This window comes from Mobula hypostoma, chromosome 13, assembly GCF_963921235.1.
Source record: "Mobula hypostoma chromosome 13, sMobHyp1.1, whole genome shotgun sequence".
Taxonomy (NCBI): Eukaryota; Metazoa; Chordata; class Chondrichthyes; order Myliobatiformes; family Myliobatidae; genus Mobula; species Mobula hypostoma.
The window spans coordinates 16837395-16858865 of NC_086109.1; the positions used below are offsets into that span (position 1 = coordinate 16837395).

A 21471-nucleotide genomic window follows, 5' to 3' on the forward strand; every position below is an offset into this window, starting at 1 on the left:
TTACTTTTCAAAAGAACTGAGCTGATGTAAATAACATGCTAAATTCTCCTGCTAAACAAATGACTTCCACAGGCGTTTCTGTTGCTGGAATGGATTTCAATTCATACTCTCCAGAAGCATCCTTAAACACCTCCTAATCAGTGTGGATTTTTTCAGTCCTTATTTTGTTCACATTTACTATCTTTTCATTCCATTCAAGGCCTATATTCAAAATTTTTGGATCGGTTTCTTTCTCGGGAGAGTTTAAGGTATTTATTCCTGCTCTAAATTGAGAAGGGAAAAAAAAAATCAGACATTACTGGCATTGACAATCAAAAAGTCAGCAAATCTGAAATTGTTGGAAAGCTCTCAACGTGTCAGATAATGCCTGTAGAAAGGGAAGCAGTGTTAGCATTTTAAGTCTACACCTTTTATTGATGGAGGGCGACAAACAGGAGAAAATCTGTGGATGCTGGAGATCCAAAGCAACACACACACACACACACACACAGAGTGCTGGAGGAACACAGCAGATCAGGCAGCAGCTATGGGAAAGAGTAAGCAGTCGACGTTTTGAGCCAAGACTCTAATGAAGGGTCTTGGTCCAGAATGTCAACTATTTACTCTTTTCTATAGTTGCTGGCTGGCCTGCTGAGTTCCTCCAGTATTTTGGGTGTGTGTTGCTCTGATGCATGTTCTTTGGCCTGAAACGTGAATTCTGTTTCTCTTTCCACAGATGCTGCATGACCTGTTGAGTGTTTCCAGCAATTTTTTTGCTTTAATGTATGAATGAGATGCCTTCCAGAACCCCATAACATTTCCACCCTGTAGGCAGCTCCAAAACAACTGAGCAGAACTGGGTCCACTTTCAAAATGGCAGCTGTGATTTCCAGCTGAATTAAAAGCATATTTTTCCACAAATAACCAAGGTGAAGTCTGTGCCTAAAAGTTGGAATGCAAAAATTTAGAGGGCTGATTTATGTGAAAGCTACACACAAGAAGCATTTTTGGCTAAACTCCCACGTAACAGCAAATTGAACCATTCACCTGCAGCTTACAAAACAATACTGATGAGCTGATAAATGGGCAGAGCAATGGCAAATAGGATATAAATCAGATCAGTGCAGGATGATGTATTTTGGTGACATTAATAAACGCTGGACATATGCATTGAATAATAGGGCCCTGGGGAATATTAAGGAATAATTGGACTCTAGTGTACAAATCCAAGGATCCCTGATAATGGCAGCTTTAATAGATAAGAACTGTAGGTAAGTAGATTAAGGAGGTGTAAGGATTACATGCCTGCAATAGCTGAGAGAAAGATTAACTTTATTTGTCGCATGTACATTAAAACATTAAAACATACAGTGAAATGCGTTGTTTGCATTAACACAAGCACAGTCCAAGATGTGCTGGGGATAACCCATAATTGTCGTTTCCAGTGCCAACGTAGCATGTCGACAACTTTCTCATCCTAACTCACATATCTTTGGAACGTCAGAGGAAACCCACACGGTCACAGGGAGAACATACAAACTCCTTACAGAATTGAACCCCGATTTTACAGTTGCCATAAAAATAGTTATGCTAACCACTACACTACTGTACTATGTCGGGACATTGAATGTCAGAGTAAGGAGGTTATGTACAACTATATAAAACACGAGTTAGGCCACAGCAAAAATACTCTGTGCAATTCTAGTTGCTTCACTTTCCAAAGGACCTAACAGCATCAGAGACAGTACAAAGGAGATGAAAGTCTTAAAGTCAAGTTCATTGTTATATGCAGAGGTACGATGTAAAACTTAGCTGCTACAGCATCGCATTCTCCAAGATGTTGCTGTGGACTGAGCTTTTCGGTGACAAGAAGAAAATGGATAGGCAGGGTTTGTTTTCTGATTGAGGTATAGAAAATTCTGACAGGTGTAAATAAGATTGAGGGCAAGAAATCATAAGAAATAAGAACATAAGGAATAGGAACAGGAGTCGGCCATCTCACCTGTCAAGCCTGCTCCACCATTCAATAAGATCATGGCTGATCTGGCCATGGACTCATCTCCACCTCTCTGCCTTTTCCCCATAACCCTTAATTCCCCTACTATGCAAAAATCTATATCCAAACTTGTCTTAAATACATTTACTGAGAAGGCCTCCACTGCTTTCCTTGTAGCAGAGGAGTCCAGTGCAAGAGACCATAGGTTTAAATTAAATGGTGGCAGAATGAGGAAGAATTTGCTTGGGTTCAGATTTACTTGTCCCACGTATATTGAAGCATACAGTGAAATGCGTCATTTGTGTTAACCACCAACTCACCGAAGGCTGTGATGGGCCAGCCCACAAGAGTCACTATACATTCCAGCACCAATATGGCAGGCCGACCACAGTCAGCAGAGCACCACAAGCAGCAACAACAACAAAGATGAAATAGGACAACAACAGCAAAACAAGCCCATTTCCCACCCAGACAGGCCTCCAAGCCTAGGGCAGTTTGTATACCTGAATGGTGGCTGGAATCAGAACCCACCGCCAAAAGAGGTGATGGAGATAGAGACTTTCACAACTTATAAAGTGTCTGGATGGGCACTTGAGTCTCCAATGATTAGAAAGCTGTGGGCCAGAGTCTGAAAGATTGGTATTGCATAGGTGGGCGGCTGATGATCAGCAAAGACTGGCAAGCAGCAGGACCTGTTTCTGTGCTCTGTCATTTAATGGAAATGACTTCTTATTGCCATTCATCCAGGAGTAAATGTCATTTCCCCACACATCGATTTTACACTCACTGAGTCTCTATAGTCATTTATATATACTTCCCTTTGACACACTGGCAGCATTGAGAAAGATTATAGTATATCTCCAGCAAATGTTCTGTCACTGATGGTTCTGCTGCTTGTAGTTGCAACGTCACATGTTTGGTGCACTGTTTCGCCATCCATCCATGGTTCACCCTTCGCTCCATTCATTTTCCCTCATCTCCATGGCAACCTTGATGCTCTGTAGGTAGCCATCTTGGAAAGAGCACACTAACCAGACTGGGCTTCACCCCAGCAGATAGATATTCACCGGTATGACAGCAGCTCCATGTGTAAATGTGCATCTGTAAATGCACAGTTCCGCATTTCAGCAATATCATGAAATATCCCACTAATCCTGCTTATGGACTATTTGTCCCACTCCCATCAAGTAAGACACTATGCAGCATCTATACCAGGGCCACAAGATTCAAAACAGTTACTTCCCTCAAGCCGTTAAACTGATCTTCACCTCCATCTATTAACCCACCCCTCTACCATGACAATACATCACTTAGCATACCTTTACGTCCAATCTGTCTATGTATATAACAGTTACTTACAGATTGTGTTTTATAGGATTGTTTGTATATTCATTTTTTTGTTTTTTAATTGTGTTCATCATGTTTATGGTGTTTTTTATGCTGTATCCGATCCAGAGTAGCAATCATTTTGTTCTCCTTTACACTCGATGACAATAAGCAGTCTTGAATCTTCAAAGCTTGAAGGTACAAAAAAAACCTCAAAAGCAAAATATTAAAGCAAGAATTTTTTCATCTCCAATCTGCCCTTCAAGCAAAACACAGCAATCGTTCTGCACATCAAAATGAATAAAATGGGGTCATAGAGTCATAGAAAAGTACAGCACAAGAAGCAGACCCTTCAGCCTATCTAGTCCATGCTGGAAACATTTAAAATGCCTAGTCCCATCGACCATAGCCCTCCTTACTCCTCCCATCCATGTACCTATCCAAACTTCGCTTAAATGTTGAAATCGCGCTCGCATGCACCACTTGTGCTGGCAGCTCATTCCACACACTCACGACCTTCTGAGTGAAGAAGTTGCTCCTCATGGTCCTCTTAAACTTTTAACCTTTCATCCTTAACCCATGACTTCTGGTTGTAGTCCCACTCAACCTCAGCGGAAAAAGCTTGCTTGCATTTGCCTTATCTATACCCCTCATAATTTTGTATGTCTATCAAATCTTCTCTCAGTTTTCTATGTTCTAAGGAATAAAGTCCTAACCAATTCAATCTTCCCCTACAACTCATATTTTCCAGACCCAGCAACATCCTTGAAGGTTTTCTCTGTACTCTTTCAACTTTACTTACATCTTTCCTGTAGGTAGGTGACCACAACTGCACTTAATCCTCCAAGTGAGGTCTCATCAATCTCATTTCCAGTGTCTGGAACTCTCTCCTTGTTGAGATTGAATTTTGGTTATAGAGAAGCTGGAGAATGGATGAGAAAATCAAATGAACTATCTCTGATTGTGCTGAGACCAAATAGATTAATGCGGCTATTAAAATTTGTAACCCGTTTGGCAGGGAGTTAGCCCGGGCAGCTTCTGTCGAAGACTGGTGAGTGTAGATCCTGCTGGGGTTTCTCAGCAAATTAGGAGGAATTATAGGAGAAAACTTTTGGAGGAAACTTTACTGGTTTACAGTAAAGTTTATGTTTTGTGGAGCCTCGTACAAATCATAGAATTAAGAACATTGAATTTTCCAATTTCAGATAACTTCTAGCTCCCCTCTCTCTTTCCTTCCAAACCATCTCCCAGGTGATTGTTGGGGATACTTGTCCCAGACATTGTGCAAGATTGGGAAATTGGGGTGCAGTATTGAGATGATGTGGGTACATGAAGCTTCATCCCAGTGAATTGGTTGAGGTCAAAGATTTCTGACAAGTGTGGGTCCAAAGAATTACTGAATGTGGAGAATTTCCCAAGGAAATCCATATTCCTTCATAGCTTCTGTTCAACTCTGCTGTTTTCCTGGTCATGATCAGAATGATTGCAATTGCAAGGTTAATGTTTGGTTGTTTTATTGACAACCTGTATGGAAAAAAATCCACTGACTATCCTTCAGGAGGTATTTATTACAACAATCAATAGCCACATTAATCTATTACTTTCTTTGTCCTCAATCTATGTTGCCGTAGTTACACTCCACCAAAACTATTTATTTTTAGACCCTCCTGTATTTTTATGTATAATTCTGGTGCTTTTATGGGATTCAACCCAGTTATTTTAATCTTGTAGTCTGTGGCCTAGTTTAAACAGAACTGTCTTCGATGTTTACCAAATCCATAAATATGTATCTCTGGACGGTTGGAATTACCTATTTCTTCACCTTTCATTGATTTTTGATCTTGCTCCCCTACGCAATAACTTTACATTAGTTTCCAATGAAGTCTGTCTTAATCCAGTGTATTTTTCCCCACCCCTAATTCACATATGTAAACCAAGAAGGTCACAATAAAATTCCAATAATCTGCTCCCAAGTTATTTAGAAATCCTGAGAATTTCCATTTTAGAATCAAAATCAGAATGTGGCTTATTATCACAGACATTTGTCATGAAATTAGTTGTTTTGTGGCAGCAGTACAAGAGCAAGACATTCAAATTTCTATTAAGTTAAAAGGTTAACTACCAGATGCTGATTTCCATGCTCCCTCAAACACTGAGGTCCCATTTCCTCCACTCCCTCTGGCACACTGGGGCCCCATTTCCTGCACTCCCTCTGGCACACTGGGGCCCCATTTCCTGCACTCCCTCTGGCACACTGAGGCCACATTTCCTGCACTCCCTCTGGCACCCTAGGGCCCCATTTCCTGCACTCTCTCTGGCACACTGGGACCCTATTTCCTGCACTTCTTCTGGCACACTGGGGCCCCATTTTCTGCACTCCCTCTGGCACCCTAGGGCCCCATTTCCTGCACTCTCTCTGGCACACTGGGGCCTCATTTCCTGCACTTCTTCTGGCACACTGGGGCCCCACTTCCATGCTCCCTCTGTCACACTGGGGCCCCATTTCCTGAACTCCCTCTGGCACACTGGGGCCCCATTTCCAGCACTCCCTCTGGCACACAGGGGCCCCATTTCCTGCACTCCCTCTGTCACACTGGGACCCTATTTCCTGCACTTCTTCTGGCACACTGGGGCCCCATTTCCTGCACTCCCTCTGTCACACTGGGGCCCCATTTCCTGCACTCTCTCTCTGGTACACTGGGGCCCCATTTCCTGCACTTTTTCTGGCACATTGGGACCCCATTTCCTACACTCCCTCTGGCACACTGGGGCCCCATTTCCTGCACTCCCTCTGGCACACTGGGGCCCCATTTCCTGCACTCCCTCTGGCACAGGGGGTCCCAACTTGGGGTCCACGATCCCTTGCTTAATGGTATTGGTCCATGGCCTAAGAAAACATTGGGAACCACTGCTATAGCACACTGGGACTCCAATTCCCTCACTCCATTTGAAATTACTTGGGTTCCCTTGCTTCCACTGGGGAACATATTCCAGGAGGGAATGTGGACTCAGACCATGAGGCCTGCGTCGGGCATTTTCATGCCTTACAAGGTGAAGATTGGAAGTCTGTGTGGGGCACCACTCCTCGCACAGACACTAGAGCAATGTGTGGTTAAGTGCCTTGCTCAAGGACACAAACACGCTGCCACAGCTGAGGCTCGAACTAGCGACCTTCAGATCACTAGACGAACGCCCTAACCACTTGGCCATGTGCCCAACACAATCTAGGGTGCCCAACACAACAGATTCCAGGGTCCCTTTAAATTCACCTCATTCTGTTTCTCGCACTCCTTGGAAACTTGATGTATTCATTAGAAAAGTTATCACACTCTTAACATCCAAAAAAATGTATTAAATCTGTATTAAAACGGTACTCCAATAATCCAGAAAATCTGCCATTCCAGCACCTCCGATGTCCTGAGAGTGCCTGATTAACAGAGTTTTACTGCAGTCCATTCTCCCTGCTTACTGCTTTACTTATCCTAATTTGGTTTGAAACCTCTACAAGATCAACACTCACCACTCTTTGACAGAAGCTACTCGCCAAATTCCTTTCCAAATAGGCTACAAATGCCACATGAATCTATTTGGTCTCAGCATAATCAGAGCTTCCCATCCATTCCCGCCTTCTCTATAACCAAAAACTAACTTGTTTTCTTTCTTTCCCAGTTCTGACAAACGGAATCAGACTCTAAAACATGAACTTTATTTCTCTATCACAGAGGCTGCCTGACCTCTTAGTATTTCCTGCATTTTCTCTTTCTGTCATTGGATAACACTCGTTCATACTTGAAGGTCTATACTGCCATATCAGCTAAAGAAAATTAACAGTATGATTTCTTAAACACAAGCCTGTAGATGCTGGAAGTCCAAAGTAACACACAAAAAATGCTGGAGGAACTCAGCAGATCAAGGGGCGTCTATGGAAATGAATAAACAGTCAACGTTTCAGGCCAAGACCGAAGAAGGGTCTCAGCACAAACATCGACTATCTACCTATTTCTATAGATGCTGCCTGATCTAAGTTCCTCCAGCATTTTGTGTGTGTTGCAGTATGATATTATATTCTTATTGCTTAGCTGTCAAGCAAGACATTCAGAGCTATTGGGTCATCGATTTAACCTACCCCAGTCAGATCATTTGCAATTAAAAAGCCTTCACTCCCTTCTTTATTTCGTGTTACATTCTCTCTTGGTTCCCCCACCCCATTTGTTTCAAGTCCTTCTCTATGACATAAAACATGCTTGCAACCCATTGCAAGTCTTATTGTTATCTCAGAGTTACAACAGGGTCAATGGGTCTTTTACTATGGCCTTTATCAATTTACTAAAGGGAGACAGCCAATCGTTTCTGGGTGACTTCAATGCCCTGGTGTAAGAAGATGCAGCCCTCTGCCATTGTGTGATTGGGAAGGAAGGCGTAGAAAGGCTAATCTACATACTTGGGATTGGAGATTGCCTATCTGATTTCCTTTTTTGTGAATAGCCATTGCATATCAGCCACCACATGGACTTAATGTAGCAAGCTCCAAAAGCCTCTGAGGTCTGAACTCCCGACATCAAGCGTTATGTATACGCGGAACAAGAACGACAATGGAGTATCAGGACTAAACATTTTTACTGAGTCCTGTTAGTATTGGTACATGCTGGGCAATTTGCAGTGTGGGACCCTCAAACCGGACCCAAAAGAGAGTGAAACCTCCGCGGGTAGACGGCCAATTGATTTACTGCATGGTAGATCAGCCCACATTCGTACTCGCCACATTCTTGCTTCGATCTGATACGGTACAGCAAGTACTTCAGGGCACAGGTACATCAACTTTATAAAATCCTCCACATTCTAGCTATTGAGGGAGTGCAGCGTAGGTTCACGAGGTTAATTCCTGGGATGGCGGGACTGTCATATGTTGAAAGATTGGAGCAACTGGGCTTGTATACTCTGGAATTTAGAAGATTGAAGGGGGGGATCTTATTGAAATGTATAAAATCCTAAAGGGATTGGACAGGCTAGACGCAGGAAGATTGTTCCCGATGTTGAGGAAGTCCAGAACGAGGGGTCACAGTTTGAGGATAAAGGGGAAGCCTTTTAGGACCGAGATTAGGAAAAACTTCTTCACACAGAGAGTGGTGAATCTATGGAATTCTCTGTCACAGGAAACAGTTGGGGCCAGTTCATTGGCTATATTTAAGAGGGAGTTAGATATGGCCCTTGTGGCTAAATGGATCAGGGGGTATGGAGGGAAGGCTGGTACAGGGTTCTGAGTTGGATGATCAGCCATGATCATACTGAATGGCGGTGCAGGCTCGAAGGGCCGAATGGCCTACTCCTGCACCTATTTTCTATGTTTCTATGTTTACGGTACCAGCAACTAGGGTTCAATTCCCGCCGCTGCCTGTAAGGAGTTTGTACGTTCTCCCCGCGACCCCATGGGTTTCCTCTGGGTTCCCTGGTTTCCTTGCACATTTCAGTACCAGTTGGTAGGTTAATTGGTCATTGTGAATTGTCCAGTATTTAGGCCAGAATTAAATCAGGGGATTGCTGGGCGGTGTGGCTCAAAGGGCCTGAATTTGTCTCAATAAAGTAAAATTTAGAAAATAACCTTTTGACACCCTAACTAGTTAAGTACCTACCAGCTTCCATGTTAAATTAAAGAACACTGTGGACCAAAGGTCCTGTACTGTTCTGTCATGTTCAATGATCTAAATATACTCAATGCCCTGGAATCCACAGGCCTCAGTTACTTACCCAGTCAGTTCTGCTGGACGGCCATGTCATTCAAGTTTGGAATCTTGCTAAATTTGATGCTAAGAGACTCAGTAACTGGATTACTTTAATATCGAGTTGCTCCTTGAATATTTCAGGTTAAATACACTTCCTTAGATGCAGCTCGACTCTTGAATTTCCCCTTGAACGATGACATTTGCAAAGAATCAATAATTCGTGTACAGCAGGATTGTGTTGTGCCGACTCAGCCAGATTTAGTATTAAGGCTTCTTCTCAGTCAGCATTAAATCAACTTACTTTCTTTCTTTAACTGAGAAAGTATTTACTTAATATATACCACAAAAAAGAAATTGTGTCTATGGCCCCTACCAAATCAAAAGCACCTTTCAATAATGTTAAAGATATGCAAGTTTACAATTAATATTTAGGAATCAACATCACCAATGATTCCCATGGGTGGACCTCATGTTCTTTATGAGCTGGAGTACAACAGTGTCTAGTTAACAGCAGCAATGAGGCCTCCAATTGTATAATGTGAAGTTGACTACTTAATCTATCTTATTGACAGGTAAACTGGAGCATGAAATTTGACAAATACCTTTTGAAATAATAAATGTACAAAGGCAGTTTCAGTGAGATTCAATCAATTCTCAGTGTCTGTTACTATAAAACATGAATAAAACAGAGCTCAGAGCCTCATATGAATTGATCACGATGCCACTCTCGTGATCACAATGCCATTCGTATCAAAGTAAATACGGAAAAAGATAGGTCTGGTCCGCAGGCTGAGATTCTAAATTGGAAAAAGGCCAATTTTGATGGTATCAGAAATTATCTGGCAAGTGCGGATTGGGACAGGTTGTTTTCTGGCAAAGGTGCACTTGATGAGTGGGAGGCCTTCGAAAGTGAAATTTTCAGAGAACAAAGCATGTTTGTGCCTGCCAGAATAAAAGATAAAGATAACAAGTTTAGGGAGATATTGAGGTTCTGGTTAAGAGAGAAAAAGAAGGTGCATAGCAGGCCTAGGCAGGTAGGAACAAATTAGGTGCCTATGGAGTATAGGAAATGCAAGAGAACACTGAAGAAAGAAATCAGGAGGGCTAAAAGAAGGCATGAAGTTACCCTGGCAGACAAGGTGAAGGAGAATCCTAAGGGATTCTATAGATATGTTAAGAGCAAAGTGATTGCAAGGGACAAAATTGGTCCTCTAGAAGATCAGAATGGAATCCCATGTGTGGAGCCAGAACTGATGGAGGAGATCTTAAATAATCTGTTTGCATCTGTATTTACTCAGGAGATGCACGCGGAGTCTATAGAAGTGAGGCAAAGGGGCACCAACTTTATGGACCCTGTACAGATTACAGAAAAGCGGGTGTTTGCTGTCATGAGGCAAATTAAGGTAGATAAATCTCCAGGGCCTGACAAGGTGTTCCTTTGGACCCTACAAGAGGCAAGTGCAGAAATTTCCAGGACCCTAGCAGAGATATTTAAATCATCCTTAGTGACTGGAGAGGTACCAGAGGATTGGAGGAGAGCCAATGTTGTTCCGTTTGTTAAGAAAGGCTCTAAGCATAAACCAGGAAATTATAGGCCCGTGAGCCCAACATCAGTTGTGGGAAAGTTATTGGAAGGTATTCTAAGGGACTGGGTATATAAGTATTTGGATAGACATAGACTGATTAAGAAAAGTCAGTATGGCTTTGTGCATGGTAGATCGTGTCTAACCAATCTTATGGGTTTTATCAAGGAACTTACCAGGAAAGTGGATGAAGGCAAGGCAGTGGATGTTATCTACATGGACTTTAGCATTTGTCAAGGTCCCGCATGGGAGACTGGTCATGAAGTTTCAGTCATTCGACATTGAAGATGAAGTAGTAAATTGGATTAGACATTGGCTTTCCAGGAGAAGCCAGGGAGTGGTAGTAGAGGGTTGCCTCTCAGACTGGAAGCTCGTGACTAGTGGTGTGCTGTGATCTGGATGATAATGTAGTTAACTGGATGAGCAAGTTTTGCGGATGACACCAAGATTAAGGGTGTAGTGGACAGCGAGGAGGGCTATCATGGCTTGCAGAGGGATCTGCATCACCTGGAAAAATGGGCTGAAAAATGGCAAATGGAATTTATTGCAGACAAGTGCAAGGTGTAGCACTTCTGTATGACCAACTAGGACAGGCCTTACATGTGAACATTATGGGAACTGAGGGGTGTGGTAGAACAAAGGGAACTGGGAATACAGGTCTGTATTTCATTGAAAGTGGTGGCACAGGTAGTTAGAGTCATAAAGAAAGCTTTTGGCACGTTGGCCTTCATAAATCAGTGTACTGAGTACAGGAGATGAGATGTTATGTTGAAATTGTATTAGACATTGTTGAAGCCCAGTTTGGAGTATTAAGTGCAGTATTGGTCACCTACCTACAGGAAAGATGTAAATAAGTTTGAAGGTGTACAGAGAAAATTTACAAGGATATTTCTGGGTCTGCAGGACCTGATTTATAAGGAAAGACTGAATAGGTTGTGACTTTATTCCTTGAAACATAGAAGATTGAGAGGAGATTTAATAGAGGTATGCAAAATTATGAGGGGTATAGACAGGGTAAATGCAATCAGGCTTTTTCCACTGAGGTTGGATGGGACTATAACCAGAGATCATGTGATAAGGGTGAAAGGTGAAAATTTTAAGGGGAATACGAGGGGAAACTTCTTCACTCTGAGAGTTGTCAGAGGGTGGAATGAGCTACCAGCACAAGTGGTCCACACAAGCTCGATTTCAATGTTTAAGAGAAGTTTAAATAGGTACATGGATAGTAGGAGTATAGAGGGCTATGGTCCCAGTGCGGGTCTATAGGCTATCAGTTTAGATGGTTTCCAGTATGGACTAGCTGGGCTGAATGACTGCTTTCTTTCCCCTTTTCATTCTCCCTGTTCCTATCTCTCGCTCTTTCTCTTACTCTTCCTCTCTTAGCTCGCTCTGTCCTTCTTCTATTTCATCACTCCTGCAGCCCTTCACTTGCTCTGTCTCATTTTCTCACATTCTGTCATTCCCTCTTTTCCTCCCTATCACACGGTCTGTCTGTCTCTGTCTCTCTCTCTACACCCCTCTTCCTACAGAGCTGGGAATGTTCATTTTAGTTTTGTTTTCACTTTATCCAGATGCTCACTCATGACATGGTGGCGTACTAACGCATGCCATTCACATGCTTTTTACATATAACTCATAACAAATTACGTAAACAAGAAATGCTTAAACAAGCAACATGTTTAAAATGTTACTGATATATACACAACACCTAGCACCCTAGGGCCCCAACTTTTACAAAAAAAGACAAATAAAGTACAAATTATACCAAGCTAAACAACAATCACCCCATAGTTTGAACAAAAGGGCAACTGTAGTGCAAAGAGTGGTCATAGTGCTGCAATACTAAGATAGTGATTCAGGTTGTGAAGTGTAGTTCAAAAAACAAGTAGTTGAAAGGAAGTCTCTGCTCTTGAACCCGATTGTGTGAGACTTCACGCTCCTGTACCTCCTCCCTGACGGTAGCTGGGAGACAGTGGCATGGCCGAGCCACTGGGATCTTTAATGATAGATGTTTCCATCTTAAGGCACCATATGGGTTGACCATGTGTTTGTTTTTTGTGTTCTGTATGCTTTATCTGTTATGTATTTTCTGGACATGAACAATTCATCTCTCCACAAGATAGCATAATTAATGTGACTTTCAGATATCCAAACATCTTTGGAGTTCAGCGAACCGAATTTGCTATGAATATTTCATTGTGGGTAATGTGCTATGATCAATTCACTCAGACTGTACCCAGCTGCAGGCCCCAACCCCACTCTTGCTTTCAGCAGTCAAGCAAGCCTAGTGTATTTCTCTTCCATTCAGATGTAGTGGACAACGTCCAGCAAGCAAGAAATCTGCTTATTGTGAAGTTTATTTCTCTGTAGTCATCCCGTACGACGCACAACATGTCCAGAAATATCGCACTGCCTGGATTTTTTGCATTTTTGTTGCTATTTATTCTTGTTCGTTTACAGCTGCTCTAATACATCTCCAGTTATATTTTGCCCTTGTCTTTGCTGATTCTGGTACTGGTCTTTTCCTTTATCATTCTGATCTGATTGGCTTCATCCATGTTTTTTTCTCATCTAATGTCTTCCCCATTGTGGGCGATCTATATTATTCTATACCTCACTTCTTTCTATCTTCACTCTATCCCTAATTCCGAACTTCAGTTCATTGGCAACTACAATGAAAGTAACTGCCTCTTTCTAAAGTAGCAATCAAATAACAGAAGGGGTCTATTTAGTACACCACGGCTGTGTTATCTCTTTGAAAAGAGCTATCCAATTAGTCCCACTCCCCCTTCTTTTTCACAATGGCTCTGTAAGGTTTTTTTTCCCCAGTACTTATCCAATTCCCTAGTGAAAGTTATTATTGAATCTATTTCCCCTCATCATTTCAGGCAGAGTTCGCAAATTGTAACAAACTACTGTGTTTAAGGAAAAATCAGCTTCTGTCATTAATTTCGACTTCCCTGCTAAGAAATCATGTTGCCATCCCTACAACAGAATACATTTTAAAACAATCCTATTATAATATGAGTAACAGTAGAGATTCTGTCAGCTTTATTGGAATAGAAGAAAAGAAGGTTGTTCATGTCCAGAAAATGCACAACATATAAAGCAATGATAATCCCAAAAAAGCTACTGATTGTTGCAAAAACCCATTTGGTTTATGTACATCCTTCAGGGAAAGACATTTGCCATCCTTACCTGTTATGTCTTATCGTGTAATTCTGTGTGTTGTCTCTTACACTCAGTGGCCACTTTATTAGGTACAGGAGTAGAACCTAATATTGTCTTCTGCTGTGCAGCTCATTCACTTTAAGGTTTGATGTGTTGTGCAGTCAGAGATGCTCTTCTGCACACCACTGTTGTAACGGATGGTTATCTGAGTTAATGTCACCTTCCTGTCAGCTTGAGCCATTCTGTCCATGCTCCTCTGACCTCTCTCATTAACGAGACATTTTTGCCCGCAGAACTGCTGCTCACTGGATGTTTATTTTTTTGCTTGTTTTGTTTTTTGCACCATTCTATTTACTTATTTATTGGCATACAGCACAGAATAGGCCCTTCCTGACCTCGAGGCACGCTGCCCAGCGATCTCCCGATTTAATCTGATCCAAATCAGGGAAGAACTTACAGTGACCAATTAACCTATAAGCCAGGATGTCTTTGAACTGTGGGAGGAAACCGGAGCACCCGGAGGAAACCCACATGGTCAAACATACAAACTCCTGACAGGCAGCAGTAGGATTTGAACTCACATCATCTGTTCCGTAAAGCATTGTGCTAACCATTACACCACGTACCACCCCAGAGCATTCTCTGTAAACTCTAGCGACTGTTGTGTGTCAAAATCCCAGGAGATCAGCAGTTTCTGAGATACTCAAACCACCCAGTACGGCACCAACAGTCATTCCACGGTCAAAGTCACTTCACCAATCTGATGTTTCGTCTGAACAGCAAGTGAACCTTTTGAACATATCTCATACTCTTATACATTGAGTTGCTGCCACATGATTGGCTGATTAGATATTTGCATTAATGAGCAGATGTACCGGTGTACCTAATAAAGTGGCCTGTGAGTGTGTAATAGCATAACGGTTAACACAACACCTTACAGTACAGGCGACCCAGGTTCAATTCCCACCACTGCCTGAAAGGAGTTTGTATGTTCTCCCTGTGACCACATGGGTTTCCTCCAGTAGCTCTGGTTTCCTCCTACAGTCCAAAGATGTACCGGTTGGCAGATTAATTGGTCATTGTAAATTGCTCCATGATTAGGCTTCGATTAAGTCATGGGTTGCTAGGCAGTATGGCTTGAAGGGCTGGAAGAGCCTATTCCACACTGTATCTCAATAAATAAATAAAATTATAGCACCTCATAAACTTGAGGGTTCCCTTCCCATTTACTGGGTTTGCATGAATTCCAAAGGCAAATTCCTGGATTGTCCCTGGTTGTAGATGGCTCTGTATCACATTCTCAAAGGCAATTAGGAGTGGGTAATAAATGCTGCCTTTGTCAGCCACATCCAGAAAACTACAAACAAATCAACACTGGGAACTAATGCAGCTTGCTTCTCTGTTACAGACTGGGCAGGGGTCCAAAGCGCCATTGGAGAATTTGGCCCAGTATTTCAAGAGCAGCCAAAGAATACCTTGTATCCTGAAGGATCAACTGAAAGGAAGGTGGTGTTGAACTGTCACGTGCGTGCCAGCCCGCCTGCTACATACAGGTAAGGCAGCGTAAAAAATATGATTCGGCAAGTGCTTGCGTGCACAAGGAGAATTGCAAGGAGTGCTCCGACCAGTTCAGTTTGCTTTAAAATAGAGTAATTCAATTTACAATCAGAAAAAGAGTGTGCCGTCTGAGAACAGTGGCAGTCGGCTTGTTGCTTTGTTGCCTGGCCAACAGTCGCTTCACTACACAGTGACTTATTGAATGTGAAATACCTTTTGGTGCTTCTGAGATAAGGCACCTTGGAAGCACAGGGGTTCCCTTCCCACTGAATGGATTTGCATGGATACAAAAACCAAACCCTGGAACACTTAGGGTTAGAAATATCAGGGGATCCAATAAAGATTAACTTAATTTGTCACATGTAATGTACATCGAAATATCAAAATATGTAGAGAAATGTGTTTTTGCATCAATAACCAAACCTGAAGATGTTCTGTGGAAGCTCATAGGTGTCACTATGGTTCCAACACCAGTATAGCGTGCCCACGACTTACTGACCTGTACGGTTTTGGACTACACAGTACTTTGGAGGAAACTGGAGCACTCCGAGGAAATCCACACAGACATGGGGAGAACATCCAAACTCCACAGAGATAGAGGCGGGAATTGGAGCTGTAAAGCATTCCACTAACTACTGTGCTACCAAACTGCCCAACAATAAACTATTAAACTACAAACAATAAACCGTTGTTTTGGAAGTGATTTCTCCCAATGAAAATCTATAGGAAGGTATGAATTATAAGGTTCTGGCTGGTGAAGCTTCTTGAATGGAAATGGTTTTAGAAACATAAAAAGCATTATAGGAGCATGAGAAGGCCAGTCACTGCCCCAAATTGCTCCACCTTTCAACACCATTTCCCCACTGTCTCCCCATATTCCATGCTATTTAAATGTCTCTCGGTCTCTGCTTCAAATAGTACAGTCATAGTCATACTTTATTAATCCCAGGGGAAATTGGTTTTCGTTACAGTTGCTCCATAAATAATAAATAGTAATAGAACCATAAATAGTTGAATAGTAATATGTAAATTATGCCAGTAAATTATGAAATAAGTCCAGGACCAGCCTATCGGCTCAGGGTGTCTGACCCTCCAAGGGAGGAGTTGTAAAGTTTGATGGCCACAGGCAGGAATGACTTCCTATGACGCTCTGTGTTGCATCTCGGTGGAATGAGTCTCTGGCTGAATGTACTCCTGTGCCCACCCAGTACATTATGTAGTGGATGGGAGACATTGACCAAGATGGCATGCAACTTAGACAGCATCCTCTTTTCAGACACCACCGTGAGACAGTCCAGTTCCATCCCCACAACATCACTGGCCTTTCGAATAAGTTTGTTGATTCTGTTGGTGTCTGCTACCCTCAGCCTGCTGCCCCAGCACACAACAGCAAACATGATAGCACTGGCCACCACAGGCTCGTAGAACATCCTCAGCATCGTCCGGCAGATGTTAAAGGACCTCAGTCTCCTCAGGAAATAGAGACGGCTCTGACCCTTCTTGTAGACAGCCTCAGTGTTCTTTGACCAGTCCAGTTTATTGTCAATTCATATCCCCAGGTATTTGTAATCCTCCACCATATCCACACTGACCCCCTGGATGGAAACAGGGATCACCAGTACCTTAGCTCTCCTCAGGTCTACCACCAGCTCCTTAGTCTTTTTCACATTAAGCTGCAGATAATTCTGCTCACACCATGTGACAAAGTTTCCTACCGTAGCCCTGTACTCAGCCTCATCTCCCTTGCTGATGCATCCAACTATGGCAGAGTCATCCGAAAACTTCTGAAGATGACAAGACTCTGTGCAAATATGTCTGATAACACCTTCAAACATTGAAGAAGAAATTGCACCTCATTCTTCTGCCACCACTGTGGGGAATATCCTCTCGATATTGACCATTTCAAATCTCACCTCAATCTCATCTCCCGCCCCTGCACGAAACTACATGTTTTGTTGAGATCACCATTCTCTTATTCAATGAGGAAAGGCCCAATCTGCCTGACCTTCCTTTATACATTCTCCCCTTCATCCCAGGAATAGTGAATCTTCTCTGCACTGCTCCAGTGTAAGTCTATCCTACCTCAAATGCCTGGAGGATTCTGGCTGAGGTCCAGCAGCTCCCTGTAATGTTGCATGGAACTCCCTACTTTTATTCTCCATTTTCTCTGCAATAAAAATCATCGTTGCATGAGCCTCCTTAATTAATGACCTTCTTAATTACTTGCCAAACCTTTCATGCACCAGGACACCTCAATACCTTTCCACCTTCTTTAGAAGATAATTGGCTTTTATAATTTTCCTCTACACTCCACTGCCAGCTTCAGCTTTTCCATATCTCTCTGCAGCCTGTTTGTATTAACACAGCTTACTAACCCATCCATCTTTACATCAGTACGTTTAACCTTTCATTCAAATTACTGTTACAGATTGTAAATATTTGAGGCCCAGTAGTGACCCCTGTGGTAACCCTACTAGTTACTGATTGGCAACATGAAAATGATTCGTGAATCCTAACTCTTTGTCTTCTGTCAGACAGTTTAAAGTTCAAAGTAAATTTATTAACAAAGTACATATGTCACCATATACAATCCTGGGATTCATTTGAAATTCATTGATGATTCCCTATCCAAACCTTTTTGAAAGTGTGTGCCCAAATTGGTAATAATCTTCTAAAAATTCCTCTCATGTGCATTGAACAGAGATTATAATTGATCATTGGAATTGGTAACAACAGTTACCACTTTATTTACGAAAAAGGATAAGTCCTGTTGCTTATTTATGTGAATTCATTGCTTTACTGTTAATAAGAGTGTAACAAAGTCAAAATTAGATAAATGAGGGGTTTAATGAATCGAGGGGCAGGAAGCATGCCGCATGCAAGAAGAATTTTGCGTGTGCCAGACGCTTGCCACCCCTGCTCCATCTATGCCAAATTATTGCTTCCAGCCCTTTGGCTTTTTCTGTATTAACCTTTAATATAACACCTTATTGAGTGCCCTCTGGAAATCTAAATACATTGCATGTATTAGACCCCCACTTACAGTACCACAGTTTGCTATGACCTCAAAGAACTCTGGCAAATATTCAAACATAAATCCTTTTCATAAAACTATTTTAAGTCTACCTTATTGTTCTTTATATACACCCAGCTATTATCTCCTTTGTAATACTTTGAATCATTTTCCAAAATAACAGACCTAACTGGCCTATAGTTTCATGATTTCTGTCTCCCTTCTTTCTTGGTATTACCCTTTTTCTAATCTTCTGCCATTTCTTTAGAGTCCAGGTGATGTTGGTAGATTGCAGCCAATGTCACTGCTGTCACTTCCTTTAAGTGTAGATTAAATGTCTGACCACTGTGCTATTAGGAGCCAATTTATCGATGTCTCTGGTCTCATTCCTCTCTGCAGGTGGAAGGTGAATGGGACGAACATTAACATCGAAGGCAATGACCGTTACAGCTTGGTTGGAGGAAATCTAGTGATCAGTAACCCAACACGGTCCAAAGATCCTGGGTCCTATCAGTGTCTGGCAACAAACAGAATTGGGACAGTCATCAGCAAAGAAGCCTTCCTACGCTTTGGTTGTAAGTCCTTCAGTTGTTTCACCTAAGAACACAGACTCTTGCTTCTCTGGTCTCCAACCTTAAAGAGGATAGGAAATTATAACGGTTTCCAACATGCAACAGAAGCCATCTTGAAACCAAACTAAATGAAGCTGTATAAGATGTTGGTGAGGCCAGATTCGGAGTACCGTATGCAGTTCTGGTCAGAGTCAGGTTTAATATCACAGGCCTATTGATTTGTGGTAGCAGTCCATTTTAATAATGAAGTACACACACACACACACACACACACACACACACACACACACAAACACACACATACATATATATACTCTGTGTGTCTGTGTATATAATTAAATAAGTAGTGCAATAAGTGAGGAAAAAATACTCAGATAGTACACATGGGTTGCTTCATTGTCCATTCAGAAATCGCATAGCGGATGGGAAGAAGCTGTTCCTGAGATGTTAAGAGTGTGGCTTTAGGCTCGTATTCCTCCTCCTTGACGGCAGCAATGAGTAGAGGGCATATCTTGGGTGGTGGGGGTCCTTAATGATGGGTGCTGCCTTTTTGATACATAGCCTTTTGGAGGTGTTCTGGATGCTGGGGAGGCTAGTATCCATGATGGGGCTGGCTAAGTTTGCAACTTTTTCTGATCCTGGGCAGTGACCCCTCCAATGCCAAACAGTGAAGTAACCAGTTAGAATGCTGCCCAGGGTACATTTGTAGAAATTCATAATTATCTTTGGTAAATACCAAACCTCCTCAAATTCCTGATCAAATATAGCTGCCGCCGCGCCTCCTTTATAATTGTATCAACATTTGGGGCCCAGGAAAGATCCTCAGAGCTGTTGAACTTGAAATTACTTACGCTTTCCACTGCTGATGGGCCAAAAGGCCTGTTTCTGTTCTTCAATACTCTAAGGCATCTATGAGTTTATGACCAAAGGCCATTCTGGACAAGGAGGTACAATTTCTGGATGTACCCACACAGCACTCCCTTTAGTTCCTAAATATTATTGGAAAAAGTCTGATGAGCAGGTCAATAGTCCATCTGCTCTGTGAGGAAATGGAATCTTCCACTGTGACAATAAAGTGAATACATGGTTTCAAGTGGTCTGAAGGCTCTCACAGAATATAAGTATTGCACTAAAAATAAATAGTTACCTCTCTGCCAAACCTTGTTTGTGTTAAAGCCTGTCTATTCCAATGAATTGAAGTTACTCTCACTGCCAGCCACAGAATTTCATAGGCAACAATGTACTCTCAGGTTAACTGCTCATAGACAATGTCTGCTCTCAGCTTTCATCTTCCATTGCCACTTCCTCTCTTCTGGCCTGTATTCTAATCTATTACCTATCAACTAAATTAGGTGTCTTCAAGAGGCTGTGCCTCGAGAAGCCAGCATCTATCATGAAGGACCCTCACTATTCAAGACATGACTTCTGATTACTACCATTAGTGAGCCAGAAAACCTGCACTCAATCATTCAGAAACAGCTTCTTTCCCTCTACTATCAGATTTCTGAATGGTCTGTGAAACCATGAGCACTACTTCATTGTTCTTCTTACGGCATTATTTGTTTGTAATTTATAGTAATTTTATGTCTTTGCACTGTACTGCTGATGACAAGCAAATTTTACCCCATTCAAAGTTAACGTCATACAAATTTCCCCTCATACATTGTACTGCTGATGCCAAACAACAAATTTTTACCTCATGTAGCCCCCCAGCCAGCCTCAGGGTCGCTCGGCTCGCTGTCATCTAGGGAAACCGCCCTCAGCCCGGCCAAACTGGGTAATTAGTTTGCGTGGATGCTGCGTGATGTACCCCACCCTGCCCAAATAACAGACAATGCACCAGATACGATTAAATGATTTACAGTTTATAGATATTACTGGAACTATATAATTAATAGAGAATAAAATATAAAAGGAAAATAAAAGGCGCCACACTTATCAAAGTTCAATCTCTTCGTGCACAAACAGTTGGAGCTCAGGACCCTTCTTCTTCACCCTGCAACCCCTCGGACCACCTCGACCTGCTGCCTGGGACCAACAACGGTGGTCGACCAGACGCTCCACAGGAGTCCGTCTCCATCTCCTCTCCTCGCCGAACACCCTGGACCTCGGACTCCTGCTCAGGGTCCAACCCCATTAGCGGACTCACAGCACCTGGTCCATCCTCTGTCTCTCTCTCCCGCCTTCTCCCCAAAAATCCCACGCATCATGCTGACTTACAGACACCAGAACGCATAACATCCATCCCAATTTGTTTGTTCACCATTTTATCAGTAACATAATCCAAACAAACTGCTAGCGGGAGGACTTTCTCAGCAGTTAACATAACAAAGAATTCATTTCAATTATAACATAACAAAGAAGCCAGTTTAATTAGACTACGCAGTAACATAGAAGAAGAAACCCCTTACACTCATACAAAGTTAACATCATACAAATTTCACCTCATACATTGTACTGCTGATGCCAAACAACAAATTTTTACCTCATACAAAGTTAGCATCATACAAATTTTACCTCATACATTGTACGGCTGATGCCAAACAACAAATTT

At 42.2% G+C, this 21471-nt stretch overlaps 1 protein-coding gene across 1 annotated transcript in view; it reads left to right on the forward strand.

The window, feature by feature from the left end:
* cntn2 (contactin 2) overlaps nucleotides 1-21471 on the forward strand; it is a 241671-nt gene that overhangs the window by 112893 nt on the left and 107307 nt on the right. Inside the window, exons 3-4 of the mRNA XM_063065365.1 lie at nucleotides 15184-15328; nucleotides 18745-18920. Coding sequence (XP_062921435.1) covers nucleotides 15184-15328; nucleotides 18745-18920 — 321 coding nt within the window. The remainder of the gene's footprint in view (nucleotides 1-15183; nucleotides 15329-18744; nucleotides 18921-21471) is intronic.